This window comes from Myotis myotis, unplaced genomic scaffold, assembly GCF_014108235.1.
Source record: "Myotis myotis isolate mMyoMyo1 unplaced genomic scaffold, mMyoMyo1.p scaffold_m19_p_28, whole genome shotgun sequence".
In the NCBI taxonomy this organism is placed as follows: Eukaryota; Metazoa; Chordata; class Mammalia; order Chiroptera; family Vespertilionidae; genus Myotis; species Myotis myotis.
In genome coordinates this window covers 2,241,777-2,255,832 of record NW_023416333.1, presented here as the reverse complement: position 1 = coordinate 2,255,832, position 14,056 = coordinate 2,241,777, and the positions used below count along the sequence as shown (strand labels likewise).

Below are 14,056 nucleotides of genomic sequence, written 5' to 3'. Positions count from 1 at the left end.
ACTAATATAAATTCAAAGTAAACATCATTACATAAAAGGGTACGGTCTTTTTTTAGTTTTATTCATTTCAAACGGGCCGGATCCGGCCCGCAGGCCATAGTTTGCCCACGGCTGCTCTAAACTTTCCTCTTAGAATTGCATTGCCTGCATTTTATACATAAGCTTTGGTAGATTGTATTTGAATTCACTTTGACTCTATTTTTTAAAAAATATATTTCTTTATTGATTTCTGAGAGAAAGGGAGAAGGAGAGAGAGATTGAAACATCAACGATGAAAGAGAATCATTGATCAGCTGTCTCCTGCACGCCCCCCACTGGGGATCGAGCCAGCAACTCAGGCATGTGCCCTTGGCCAGAATCGAACCTGGGACCCTTCAGTCCGCAGGCTGATGCTCTATCCACTGAGACAAGCCAGCTAGGGCTGCCTCTATATATTTGAGTTCTCTTTTCTGTTTTTCTTTCACCCACTGGACCTTCAGGAGCGTGTTGTTTAATTTGAACATATCTGTGAATTTTCCAGCTTTCTTGAAAATAAAAGTTTTCTAGTTTCATACATTGTGGTTAGATAAAATACTTGTGATTTCTTCTCAGAGTTTGATACTATTTTCTGACCTAACACATGATCTACTTAGAGAATGTTTTAGGTGCGATTGACAAGAATGCGTCTCCTGCTGCACTTGGATGGAATGTTCTGCATATATTTCTTAGTTCTCTTTTCTCTGGAGTCTAATCAGACTTCAATTATTCCTTATTGCTTTGGATGGGATGTCGTTAAAGGAGTGATGTTGAAGTTGCCAGCTAATATTGTGTTTGTTTTTTTTACTGTCTTCAGATTTTATATTAGTTGCTTAATATCATTACTTATTCTGTTGTTTAGTGAATAATATTTCAAATTGTTATCCTTTTGATGAATTGATTGATACATCATTTTATGATGAACTTTGTTTCTTGTGATACATTTTTTGAGGAGACCTGTTTTGTCTGATGGAATTTCACATCCCCTGCCCGGTTTTGGTTTCATTTGCATGGCATATTTTTTTTGTCTCTTTATTTTCAATCTATTTGGGTCCATAAAGGTTTAGTGCCTCTTGTATTCATCGTATATTGCATCTGGTTTCCCTTTTTTTTTTTTTTTAATCCCTTCAGTGACTCTGCATTTTGAATGAGGAATTTGTTTATGGAGCAGCTGTTGCCACTTCTACATCCTTTCTGGCTCTTTTGTAGTTCCTTTGTCTTCCTGTCTTATGGTCGTCCTTTGTGATTTGATGATTTTGTACAGTGATTTGGCCCCTCTCTCTTTTGTATATCTATTGCATAGTGTTTGCTTGTGCTTTTCAAGACACTAACATAAAACAAGTCATACTCTTTGCAATCCATTTCATCTTAATAACACCTTCAATTGCATATAAAACTTCTCCCCTTGGAGACTCCACCACACACTTCTTTATAGATTTATGATGTCTCAAGTCAAATCTTTTCATGTTGTGTAGGTATTATGGTACACAGTGCCAACTTTGTTATTTTTACTAGTTTAAAATTTTAACTTTTATAACAGAGTTACATAATGTGCATTCCACCAATGCAGCGTTGCAGTATTGTGAATTTGGTTCTGTTCTCAACCTTTATTAGTGAGATTTATAGTTTCCTATGTATTCATGTTTCTACTTAGTATTTTTTTTTTCATCTTGAAGAACTTTTGTCAGCATGCCTAAAAAGTCAGGTTGAGTGGCAATGAACTTCCTTATCTTTTGTGTTTCTTGTAAAATACTTATTTCTGAAGATCAGGTTTTGTGGATAAATTGTTGATGGTTTTGATTGAGTGTTTTAATACATCGTCTTATTTTCTCCTAGTAGGCAAGGTTTCTTCAGAGGAATCTCCCTGTGTGAGAGGAGTTCCCGTTTTCTTTGTGTTTTCCCAATTCTCTTTGCCTTTTGATTTTTGACCCTTGCATGTTAACGTCTTTTTTTTTTTTACATGCAATAAACCCTAGTATTTCAAATAAAATGATCTTAAATATAATGATGTTACTTGCATTAAACATTAATATCTCAAAAAAACAATTTAAAATATAATAATATTACATGCAATAAACACCAATTATTTAAGAAAGATGATCTTACATATAATAGTACATGCAATGAAAATTTCAAGAAAGGATTTTTAGTATAATAATATTACTGTACTAACAGAGTATGATATCATAAAAGTTGTAGGAAATATTAAAAATCTGCAACTAATAGGATTACTTCTCTTATATTCTAAAATACTTTTTTTCCTCTGGCTCTAGTTTTGTTCATCAGTTTATGTCGTTCATTATACACCAAAAATGAGTGAAATTATGTGCTATTTCTCTTTCTGCGACTGACTTATTTCGCTTAGAATAATGCTCTCCAGGTCCATCCATGCTGTTGCAAATGGTAAAAGTTCCTTCTTTTTTACAGCAGCGTAGTATTCCATCATGTAGATGTACCACAGTTTTCTAATACAGTCATCTGCTGATGGGCACTTAGGCTGTTTCTAAATTTAGCTATTGTAAATTGTGCTGCTATGAACATAGGGGTGCATATATCCTTTCTGATTGGTGTTTCTGATTTCTTGGAATATATTCCTCGAAGTGGGATTATTGGGTCAAATGGGAGTTTCATTTTTAATTTTTTGAGGAAACTCTATACTATTTTCCACAGTGGTTGCACCAGTCTGAATTCCCACCACTAGTGCAAAAGAGGACTTTTTCTCCACATTCTCGCCAGCACTTGTCGTTTGCTGATGATAGCCATTCTGACAGGTGTGAGACGGTACCACATTGTTGTTTTGATTTGCATCTCTCAATGATTAGTGACTTTGAGCATGTTTTCATATATCTCTTGGCCTTCTTTATGTCTTCTTTCAAAAATATGTATTTAGGTCCTTTGCCCATTTTTTGATTGGATGGTTTATCTTCTTTTTGTTAAGTAGTGTGAGTTCCCTATAAATTTTGGAGATTAAACCCTTATCGGAGATAACATTGGCAAATATGTTCTTCCATGCAGTGGGCTTTCTTGTTGTTTTGTTGATGGTTTCTTTTGCTGTGTAGAAGCTTTTTATTTTGATGTAGTCACATTTGTTTATTTTCTCTTTCGTTTCCATTGCCCTAGGAGCTGTATTGGTAAAGATAATGGTTCGACATATGCCTGCAATTTTTTTTTAATGTTATTTTAAAAAAATATATTTTTATTGATTTCAGAGAGGAAAGGAGAGAGAGGAAGAGAGAGACATCAATGATGAAAATCATTGATTGACTGCCTCCTGTATGCTCCCTACTGGGCATAGAGCCGGTAAGTTGGGCATGTGCCCTTGACCAGAATCGAATCTGAGACCGTTCTGTCTGCAGGTGGATGTTCTTTCTACCCACTGAGCCAAACCTCTAAGGAAGCGGTTCTGAACCTGTGGGTCGAGACCCTTTGGCAGTCGAATGACCCTTTCACAGGGGTCGCCTAAGACCATCCTACATATCAGATATTTACATTACGATTCATAACAGTAGCAACATTACAATGATGACGTAGCAATGAAAATAATTTTATGCTTGGGTCACAACATGAGGAACTGTATTTAAAGGGCCAGAAGGTTGAGAACCACTGCCTGGGTCATATGTCTGCTGTTTTGCTCCCTATGGATTCTTCTAAGATTTTTATGGTTTCCCATCTTACTATAACATTTCTTGAGGAAGTACGGTTTGCATTGAATCCATACAGGGACCTGTGAGAGTGCATGTTCTTGATTGTTAACATTTGTTTTTTCAGATTATGGAAGTTGGTTTCAGCTTATTTTTAAAAAATAAATTTTCTACCCTCTTCTTTTCCCACTTTTCTCTCTCTCTGTCTCGTTCCATGACGAACACCCTTAGTGTTTCCTGGGATTCCCATAATGCTAATTACAGGTAAACTTTATGGTTTTACTTAATTTAATTTGCTGAATTCTTTAAATTTATTTTTCTTCTTTCCATCTGGATGATTTCTAGTGACCTGTCGTGGACAGCACATATTCTTTATGCCTGCTTTTGGTACTCTTTATTGCATTTTTCATTTTATTCATTGTAATTGTGCAACACCAACATTTCTATTTCATTCGTTTTTATGATTTCTGTCTATCCGATAGTCTCCTTTTGTTCTGTGTTCATTTCTTCATTATGTTTTTGCCGTTTGTGTTCTCTTGTAGCTCGCAAGCATTTTTAAGGTAAATATTTTGGGTTCTTTACCAGGCTGTATGTGCTCTCCATTTCTTTGGTATCGGTTAGTAGATGGTGTCCTTGTTTTTCGTCCGGTGTTGATGTCTACGCATTCGATGAAGCAGTTACTCCTTTGAACTCTAGGACCAATTCTAGCTCAAGAAATACGTTCATCGGCATATGGAATCAAGGGTTTTGACTGGGTGGAGTGTTGTTTCAGGTTTGAGAAAGTCCCAGTAGCCTAGTCCCCTTGAAGCTCCATGAGCTGAGGTTAGAATAACAAAAAGTCAATGGGTCCACAGTGGCTTTGGCAGCAAATTATTATTATTTTTTATTTTTTTTATTTATTTTTTTTTTTAAAGAAACTGCTTTTTTATTTTTTTATTTTTTATATTTTAAGTGTGTGTGGGGGGGTTTTGTGTTTGTTTTTTTTAAAATATATTTTATTGATTTTTTTTACAGAGAGGAAGGGAGAGAGATAGAGAGTTAGAAACATCGATGAGAGAGAAACATCAATCATCTGCCTCCTGCACACCTCCTACTGGGGATGTGCTCGCAACCAAGGTACATGCCCTTGACCGGAATCGAACCTGGGACCCTTCAGTCCGCAGGCCAACGCTCTATCCACTGAGCCAAACCAGTTAGGGCTATTATTATTTTTTAAATATATTTTTATTGATTGTAGAGAGGAAGGGAGAGGGATAGATAGAAACATCAATGATGAGAGAGAATCATTGATTGGCTGCCTCCTGCAAGTCCCCCACTGGAGATCGAGCGCACAACCGAGGCATGTGCCCTTGGCCGGAATCGAACCTGGGACCCTTCAGTCTGCAGGCTGACGCTCTATCCACTGAGCCAAACCGACAAGGGTAGCAAATTATTATTTTTTTTAATGACAAGTGACGGTTTTAGAGTCTTTCGTGGCAAATACTTTGGGGACATACTGCTTTTTGATTTTATTCCTGGGATAGGTTGTTGTCAAAGGGATTTCTTTTGGGATGCATGCTGATAAATATTAGAGGGTCTGCTGATTAAGTAGACCTTGGGGAGTTCACAAATGTTCCACAGAATTCTGTGATTCGTAAATACAAAGATATCCAGGGTTTTTCACAGAGCAGGCCAATAGGGTCAACATTAGTGCAAGTGCAGTGGTTGATAGAGGAAACTCTGACCCTTGTTTCGACTGTGAGATCACAGGTCCTTCTCTGCCAGGAACTGGGCCTTTATGGACGCCAGGTATTAGATGGAGAAGAAGATATGAGATGTCGTGGGTATAAAGAGAGTCTTTATTGCAGTCCAAGTAGCCATTGCTACCAAGGAGCCACTCCAGCGGTTCTCAACCTGTGGGTTGCGAACAATGAAAATACATCCTGCATATCAGATATTTACATTACAATTCATAACAGTAGCAACATTACAGTGATGAAGTAGCAACGGAAATAATTTTATGGTTGGAGGTCACCACAACATGAGGAAGTGTATTAAAGGGTGGCGGCATTAGGAAGGTTGAGAACCACTGCTAGACAAAACAGTTCTTCAAAGCAAAGTAGTCTATAAAGTAGTGAGGTGCACACTGGCTTTTTAACAATACATCCTCCCTACAAAGCAGCCCCCAACATAGGACCCAGCCTAAGAGCCATACTTAGTAGCCGCTGCCAACATAGTAATCTAACCATTGCAAACACAGTAATTCAACCAAGCAGCTACGTACTGGCTGGTCAGGAACATACTATATATCAACTTAGACAAAAGAGGCTTCGTTCGAAATAGTGACATTAGTCTTTGGGTTATAGAAGCGCACGCCTGCACAGTGTAGGCTAGTATAGCTTGCTATGTCCTTGCTTTTGTGACTGTGTATAGCAAATTAGCCTTGAACACTCTGAATTGGAGTCCCAAGCTCAGATTGGCCTTGAACATCCCATGTCCTCTGCACAGAGCACCCACATTGACCCTAGCTAAATATGTTTGGTAACCTACTCTAGTCATCTCTTTGTAATTCAGCTTTTTTTTTTTTTTTTTTTTTTTTTTGTCTCTACTGAATTCTTTTTGGTCTTAATTGCACTCATTTTTTTTAAAAAATCCTCACTTGTTTGTGTTTTTGTTGTTGTTTTGTTTTTCGTTTTTATATATATATATTATTGATTTTTCACAGAGAGGAAAGGAGAGGAATAGAGAGTTAGAAACATTGATGAGAGAGAAACATCGATCAGCTGCCTCCTGCACACACCCACTGGGGATGTGCCTGAAACCAAGGTACATGCCCTTGACCGGAATCAAACCTGGGACCCCTGAGTCCGCAGGCCGACGCTCTATCTGCTGAGCCAAACCAGTCAGGGCTGTTTTTTGTTTTGTTTTTTTAACCACGGTGCATTTCAGAGAGAGTGGAAAGGAGGGAGTGGGGACAGAGTGGGGAACATTGATGTGAGAGAGACACATTGACTGGTTGCCTCTTGCACCCACCAGGCGGGGCAAGGAGCTAAACTCAGCCCAAGTGTGTAACCTTGACACGGAATCAAACCCTTGATCCTTCTGGTTGCAGGCCGATGCTCCAACCATTGAGCAAAAGCAGCCAGGGTTTCACTGTATTCTTAACCCCTTGTAGTTGTTTTTGTTCATGGATAGCTGTCTACTTGTTCTGAGAGTGGAAAGGATTATCATATTTCTTACTCGGCCATCTTGCTGATGTCACTCGCACAGATTTTTTTCCCTGTGATCTCTGTCGCGCTTTGTAGTTCTTCCACAATGCTCACCATACATTTCTTTGGTTTTTTCTTTTGGATTTATATCATCTGAATCCCATGTTCGACTCAGTTGGGATTCATGGGGAAGAATCATTTGTGCATCACAGAAGAAACATGACCAGACGAATGACAGGGTGGACCCAGCGGCAGTCTTGCCTTAGTGAAGGCCAGTGGGAAGGGTTTTGACACCAGTGCTTTGTTAAAGTCATAACTAGAAACCCATTTTGCTCAAAAGTATTTTGTTTCCATGACCCATTTCTCACCCAATTCCCCTTCTACTGGCTTATTGTGGACACTTTGCGAACTCCTCAGGGGTAATAATGACCATTTCTACTTAGATTCCAAGCCCACAGATAACTTTAACCTCTCTAGATGTTGCACCTGTACCTCTTTCACAGGTCCCTCATTACTGCAAACCAACATAGGTCCATGCCTGCAGAGCTTTGGAGTACACACGTATTATTATATTGACCTTGAACGTCATGTGCTTCAATAGAATTGTGTTGTATGGGTTTGAGCACATTCAGATTATCCTACACAGACGCAGGTCCCCAGCATGAAATGTCCTAAAAGGGGCCGTTTGTGGAAGAACAATGAGTAGAGCCTTCCTCTCTTCTTTGTTTCCCACCCTAAGCTTTTGTTCCTGTTTTGGTGAGATTTTCATCATTGACCAGGTAATATATAACAGCTATTTCATTAGAGCTCAACTTACTTGTCTTGGAAATCATTCTATGGAATCATGCCTAGTCATGACAGAGAAACACTTTTTGTAAAGATAGTCTGATTTCATAAGGTCAGCACGTACCTCACTGGTGTTTCCTTTGTTCAGGTTGCTGCTGTGGAGCAGAGAATGTGGAGGCCCCGACAGAACAGAAGGTTTCTGTAAGACTGTCACAGGCAAGGAATCCCAAGTTAACCTTGTCTTCCCAGAAGAGCCACCCCTGTGAGAGTTGTGGGCTAGTCTTAAGAAAGATTTTCCAATTGACTGAGCTGCAGGGAACACAACATGGACAGATGCTGTTGAGGTGTGGGGCATGTACGGAACTATTTTATTTCAGTACAAAATTTCACCAGCAGCATGTGAGAGAGAACACTTTTATTAGGGGTGTGGAGAGGCTGTCACGTTCAAATGACTGCAATTTCAATATGTCCCAGAATCATTTCACCTGTGGGGAGGCTGGGCAAGGCACACTTTCCTTGTCAGGGCATCTTCACCTAAAGGCTGATCAGACCTGGGACAGTCTAAATGATATTTCTGTGGGTGGTTTGATGTTTCAAAGGAGAAAAGATTTTTACACCAGAAAAGAATGTGAGGGGGACATTGGCAGCAGTAATCATCATCATCATCAGAGAGTTTGGACTGGAGAAAAGCCTTATAAATGCAGTGAATGTGGGAAATCTTTTATCACCATCAGTCACCTTTGTCGTCATCAGAGAGTTCACACTGGAGAAAAGCCTTATAAATGCAGTGAATGTCAGAAATCTTTTACCAATTGGAGTAGCCTCCATTATCATAAAAGTTTTCACACTGGAGAAAAGGCTTATAAATGCAGTGAATGTGGGAAATCTTTTACCAGTAGCAGTGTCCTCCATTATCATCAAAGTTTTCACACTGGAGAGAAGCCTTATAAATGCATTGATTGTGGGAAATCTTTCATCACCATCAGTGACCTTTGTCGTCATCAGAGAGTTCACACTGGAGAAAAGCCTTATAAATGCGGTGAGTGTCAGAAATCTTTTACCAATTGGAGTAGCCTCCATTATCATCAAAGTTTTCACACTGGAGAAAAGCCTTATAAATGCAGTGAATGTGGGAAATCTTTCACCAGTAACAGTGACCTTCATTGTCATCACAGAGTTCACACCGGAGAAAAGCCTTATAAATGCCGTGAATGTGGGAAATCTTTCACCAGTAACAGTTATCTTCATCGTCATCACAGAGTTCACACTGGAGAAAAGCCCTATAAATGCAGTGAATGTGGGAAATCTTTTCTCACGAGCTCTCACCTTCATCGTCATCAGAGAGTTCACACTGGAGAAATCCCTTATAAATGCAATGAATGTGGGAAATCTTTTACCACTAGCAGTTACCTTCATTATCATCAGAGAGTTCACACTGGAGAAAAGCCTTATAAATGCAGTGAATGTGCTAAATCTTTTATCACGAGCTCTCTCCTTCATCGACATCAGAGAGGTCACACTGGAGAAAAACCTCATAAATGCAATGAATGTGGGAAATGTTTTACCAATAGCAGTAGCCTCCATTATCATCAAAGTTTTCACACTGGAGAAAAGCCTTATAAATGCAGTGAATGTGGGAAATCTTTTACCCGGAGCAGTGAGCTCTCTTCTCATCAGAGAGTTCACACTGGAGAAAGGCCTTATGTGTGCAGTGAATGTGGGAAATCTTTTACCTGGAACACTGCCCTTCATCGTCATCGGAGAGTTCATAGTGGAGAAAAGCCTTATAAATGCAATGAATGTGGGAAATCTTTCAAAAGTAGCAATGGTCTCCACTATCATCAGAGAGTTCAAACTGGAGAAAGCCATTATGCTTGCAAATGACAGAGATATCTCAGCCAAATTTCTAAATTTGCTCTGCCCATATGAGTCCAAATGTGAGTAATTACTTAGATGTATAGGAAATGTAGTTTCTTAGGTCTTAACAATAGTATAAGAAAATTTGTGAAGTCTCATTTGTCTCAATTGTATCTCATGCATTTAATCACCTACATATGTAAAGTTCCCTTAAGTTTTTGCTATTGTGTTTGTTTTTATGCTGGAACCACATGTATCTATGTTGCACTTTCTGACATACAGAGACATGTTGCCAGATCTATGTCACTGTATATTTCTGTTGCTGAAGGTATTTCACCTGAACCACGTATAAGACCCTTACAGATGGTATCCATCACCATCCTTATGGGCCCAAGGAAGCTGTGTCTGTTGTCTAATTTGTTGACGAAAATGAGGAATACCTGAGCCCTTAGTTCTTTCTTGTCTCCCTGTCTTGTGTTGCCACATAGGACTCATTACTGTTGGCCCCAGGAAACATAATGTGGCAGAGGGCCTGCCATTTTCAGGGACACACATTCCCTAAATGCCAGTGATGAATTTATTGAGTTCCTAAGTCATCAATGGAAGAACTGCCAGTCTTTGGTCTCTTTCTTTGCAAAATAATGAAGGCTTTTTCCTAGCGCTTCCTTAATGTTGGGTGTTCTAATGACTCTATGGATTAGTTTATATCGGGATCTGGACTCTCCTAGCATGATGAGGTGAAAAACTTAAATGGAGTCTCAAATATTCTTTGACGTTGAAGGAACGGTATGGTAAAGAAATTTCCACAGCAGTGTTTGCCAAATGTACATTGATGCCCATATTTTTCTAGGAAACTATTTGGACTCTCTAGTCCTGATGTGAAGATGGATGCTTTGAGACACAGAGATCACTCCAAAAAGGAGGTAGCTGTGTGACAAGTTCAGGTTTATCTCCTAGCAGTGTGAAATTTTTTCTAGTTTCTCAAGGGATGCCCATACACTTGCCCACGTCTTGCAGAGGGTCATGTGCCCTAAAGCCTACAATTTCATGGCTAATGGTCACCGATTGGAGTACTGTAGCAGTTAGGGGAAACCATTTCACTACAGAAACATTGACCTGATGAGTTTGTAGGGAATTACAGCCCATTAGATGGGATGTTCCTCATCTAGACTTGCATGCAAGAATGGTTCTGAGAAAAAGACTACAGGAGCGGTGTGTACACAGATCTGAGGCATGTTTATCTTCTTCGGACACAGTCATTATCATTCAATATAATCAGTAGGTTTTGTGGCTTCCTATAGCTTCTCAGATGTTCCCATTAGAGCCATTGGTGCACTGGCAGAAAAACAAAGACAAAGGCAAAGGGTGTCTAGTCCAGTGATGTGACTTTTGTGACCCAGACAGCATTCTTGTTGGTTTGGGTGAAAATTCTTCATTGTTTATTACATTTTCTGTCCCAGAGGGCATAAGAAGGTGGATTGCATAGAGATTTGCCAAACATGTTTTTCCAATATAGTTGAAAATACACATTCTTAGATTTTGAATCATTTTTTAAAAGGTATAATGAGTAAAGTACAGGTTAGGTATACTGTTTCATAAATCATGATGTGTTAATGTAACTAAAACCATCACTATAATCATAATATTGACCATATCTGTCACTGTGAACTTGGTTCATGACTTCTTTTAAATCTGTCTCTGTGCTTCACAGCTTAAGTAACTAACCATTGATTGACATTCCATTTTAATAGATCAGTTTGCACTTTTCTAAGGATTTTTATGTTTTAATTTATGTTTCATAAATTATTGGAGATTTATTAAAGATATATTAGTAAGTCATCTTTTTCCTGATAAGTATTCTTACCTTTGAATATATCACCAATAGTTTATCCATATTTATTAATATTTGGTCATTTCTAATAAAGCTGGTACAAACGTTACTGTATAATTTTATATATGGATATAAATTTCATTTACCTTTACCAAAAATTCCGTGCCTGATCTGTATATAAATGTTAAAATTTACAAAGATTAACATTGTGTGATCTAAACTGAATATGCCATCATGGATGCTGTAGCTTACGTGTTTAGGTATGATGCCATGCACAGCAGAGTTACTACTTTGGATTACTGGGCTTGTGTGTGGATTGTGTGCTAGCTCCCCAGAATGGGGTGTGCAGGAGGCAGCCTTGTCGATGTTGTATTCTCATATCGTGTTTCTCTCCCTTTCTCCAAATATTTTTTTTTTTTGCCCTTTCTCCAAATATTAATAAAAGTGCCCATCTTGCGTGACTCATTCATTGAGCTTTGACCTATGAACCAGGTGGTCATGGGTCGATTCCAAGTCAGGGCACATTCCCAAGTTGCCGGCTCAAACCCCAGTGTGACGTGTACAGGAGGCAGCCAATCTATGATTCTCTCTCATCACTTGTGCTTCTTTCTATCTCTCTCTAATAGTCAATGAATATATATTTATTGATTGATTTTTAAAAGTCAAACTATTTAAAAATAAACTGGTTGTACCTTTTTGCATTTATCCACTAGTGTGTGAGGTGTTCACATGCTAGAAAGTATTTTGTTCGAGCAAGCATTTTTTATATAAACATATTCTGTAATTTTGTCTTTCTACATCACTGTTTATTGTATTTTTTCTAGGAATTTATGGTGAACCTTTATCCGAAGTGTATTTGTTGAGTCTGTATATCTGTTAAAATACTTTACTGTATGTTCTGCGTAATGTGCTGTGAGTTTTGGCAATTTTCTTCAAATAAAACACTGAAACAATAGAGATGGATGTTGGAATTTTACTTATTTTGTGCCTTTTTCATTTTATGAAGTAAACTTTTTTTTTGTATTGGAATATGTTTTAATATTTTTTCTTTTTTAATATATTAATTTACATAAACAATTTTTATTGATTTCATTGAGCAAGGGAAAGGGACTGAGAGATAGAAACATGAATGTTGAGAGCACAGCATCATGGGTCAGTGGTTCCATGTGGACCTGTGAACCAAGAGGTCACGGTTCCATTCAGTCAGGGAACATGGTTGCACCCCGGGCTAGATACCCAATGTGGGACATGCAGGAGGCAGCTAATCAATGATTTTCTCTCATCATTGATGTTTAAATTTTGTCTCTTTTTAAAAAATATTATTTTACTCATTTTAGAGAGGGAGAGATAGAAACATCAATGATTAGAGAGAATCATTGCTTGGCTACCTCCTGCATGCACCATCCTGGAGACTGAACCCATAACCAGGCATGTGCCCTTGACCGGAATCAAACCTGGGACCCTTCGTCTCCAGGCTGATGCTATACACTGAGCCAAACCGGCTAGGGATGTTTCTATTGCTTTCTCTCCTGGCAACTCCAGCCTTTCCCTGCAGAGACATTCTCAGGCCAGGCACTTCTTACTCCCCCAATGTCCACACGCACCTTTGTCTTTGGGTGCATTTTATAAGAAACTAAAGGCCCAGTGCACGAAATATTTCTACAAGTGGGGTCCCTAGGGGTGGCCTGTGGAGATTGGGCCCTAGCTTGCACCCCCAGCCTCACATTTCCACCTCCCACCTCCAGCCTTGCAGCCCTGCAGCCCTGCCTGGTACTTGGCCTTGACCTGGAGCCACATGCTCCCTGTTCCGCCTGTTCCACCATCCCACCCAGGTCCCCTTGTCTGTGTCCATTGGGGCTGTCATTGCCTCCATTGCCACCCGCTATGTTCTGTGCTGCCTACTAGTGGTCAGCACACGTCATATCAAGCAGTTGAACTCCTGGACAGTTGAACTCCTGGTCAATGACTGCCTGAGGGGACAAGGTCAATGACTGCCTCAGCAGATAATTTGCATATTAGGCTTTTATTGTATAAGATGGGACCTACAAGAAGCCCTGACTCTGCTACAGGGAGGCGGGTTCTGTGGGCACTCAGGTGTCATTGTGGTGGCCCCACCTGGGAATCTCCAGCAGACTCACTAGAGCTCCCTGAGTCTCAGTTGGCTGAATGTGACATGCAGATAATTGATGGTGCTTACTTTGGCCTTCCAAGTTCAATACAAGTAACAAGGTGAGTACTTATTGCCAAGGTTCCAGGGGTTAGATTTTTGAGGATTTTCTCTTCTCACAACAACCTGGGCAAGTGGAAACTCATATCAAATTACAAAAAAAAATTCAGTATCTGAGAAATGAAGTCAGCTCCCCACGTTTACACCACAGACAAGTGTCAGATTCAAGGGGGTGGATTTTAACCATTTTCTCCAGCATCGGACACAGTCTCTACCACTGATGTGCAGCCCTCACTGGAGCAGGTACAGTCTGAGGACCAGGGTGGCTCAGCTGCAGCTCCTGTTTCCATGGTTACAGTTATGCGTTTCCTCCCATTCCCTTTACACCTCAGAGCACTTCCCCTTGGCCTCCCCGTGTTCAGGGGAACGCCATCATTTCTCAGCTGCAGTGGTTTCTCCAGGGGAACCTGCTTTCACAGTGAGCTGCTGTTTGTCTGCCTCTCCTTTGATCAGAGCACAGAGTTTGACCCACAGGAGACCTCGGTATTTAGGGCTTTGTCTCTGCACCTTT

General features: G+C 39.7%; 2 protein-coding genes across 5 annotated transcripts in view; both read left to right on the top strand.

Annotated features, from left to right (window-relative positions):
* LOC118649197 (zinc finger protein 883-like) overlaps positions 1-12,273 on the top strand; it is a 40,676-nt gene extending 28,403 nt beyond the window's left edge. For 2 of the 4 annotated variants that reach the window (XM_036296055.1, XM_036296059.1), the window contains one exon: positions 7,779-12,273. In XM_036296055.1, the coding sequence (XP_036151948.1) occupies positions 7,779-9,514 (1,736 nt within the window). In that variant the 3' untranslated portion in view covers positions 9,515-12,273. Of the gene's footprint in view, positions 1-3,598; positions 3,921-7,778 lie in introns of those variants that run through there. The other 2 variants (XM_036296058.1, XM_036296060.1) reach the window with 2 other exon arrangements.
* LOC118649184 (zinc finger protein 615-like) overlaps positions 1-14,056 on the top strand; it is a 1,009,024-nt gene that overhangs the window by 43,416 nt on the left and 951,552 nt on the right. The gene's annotated exons all lie outside the window — the stretch shown is intronic.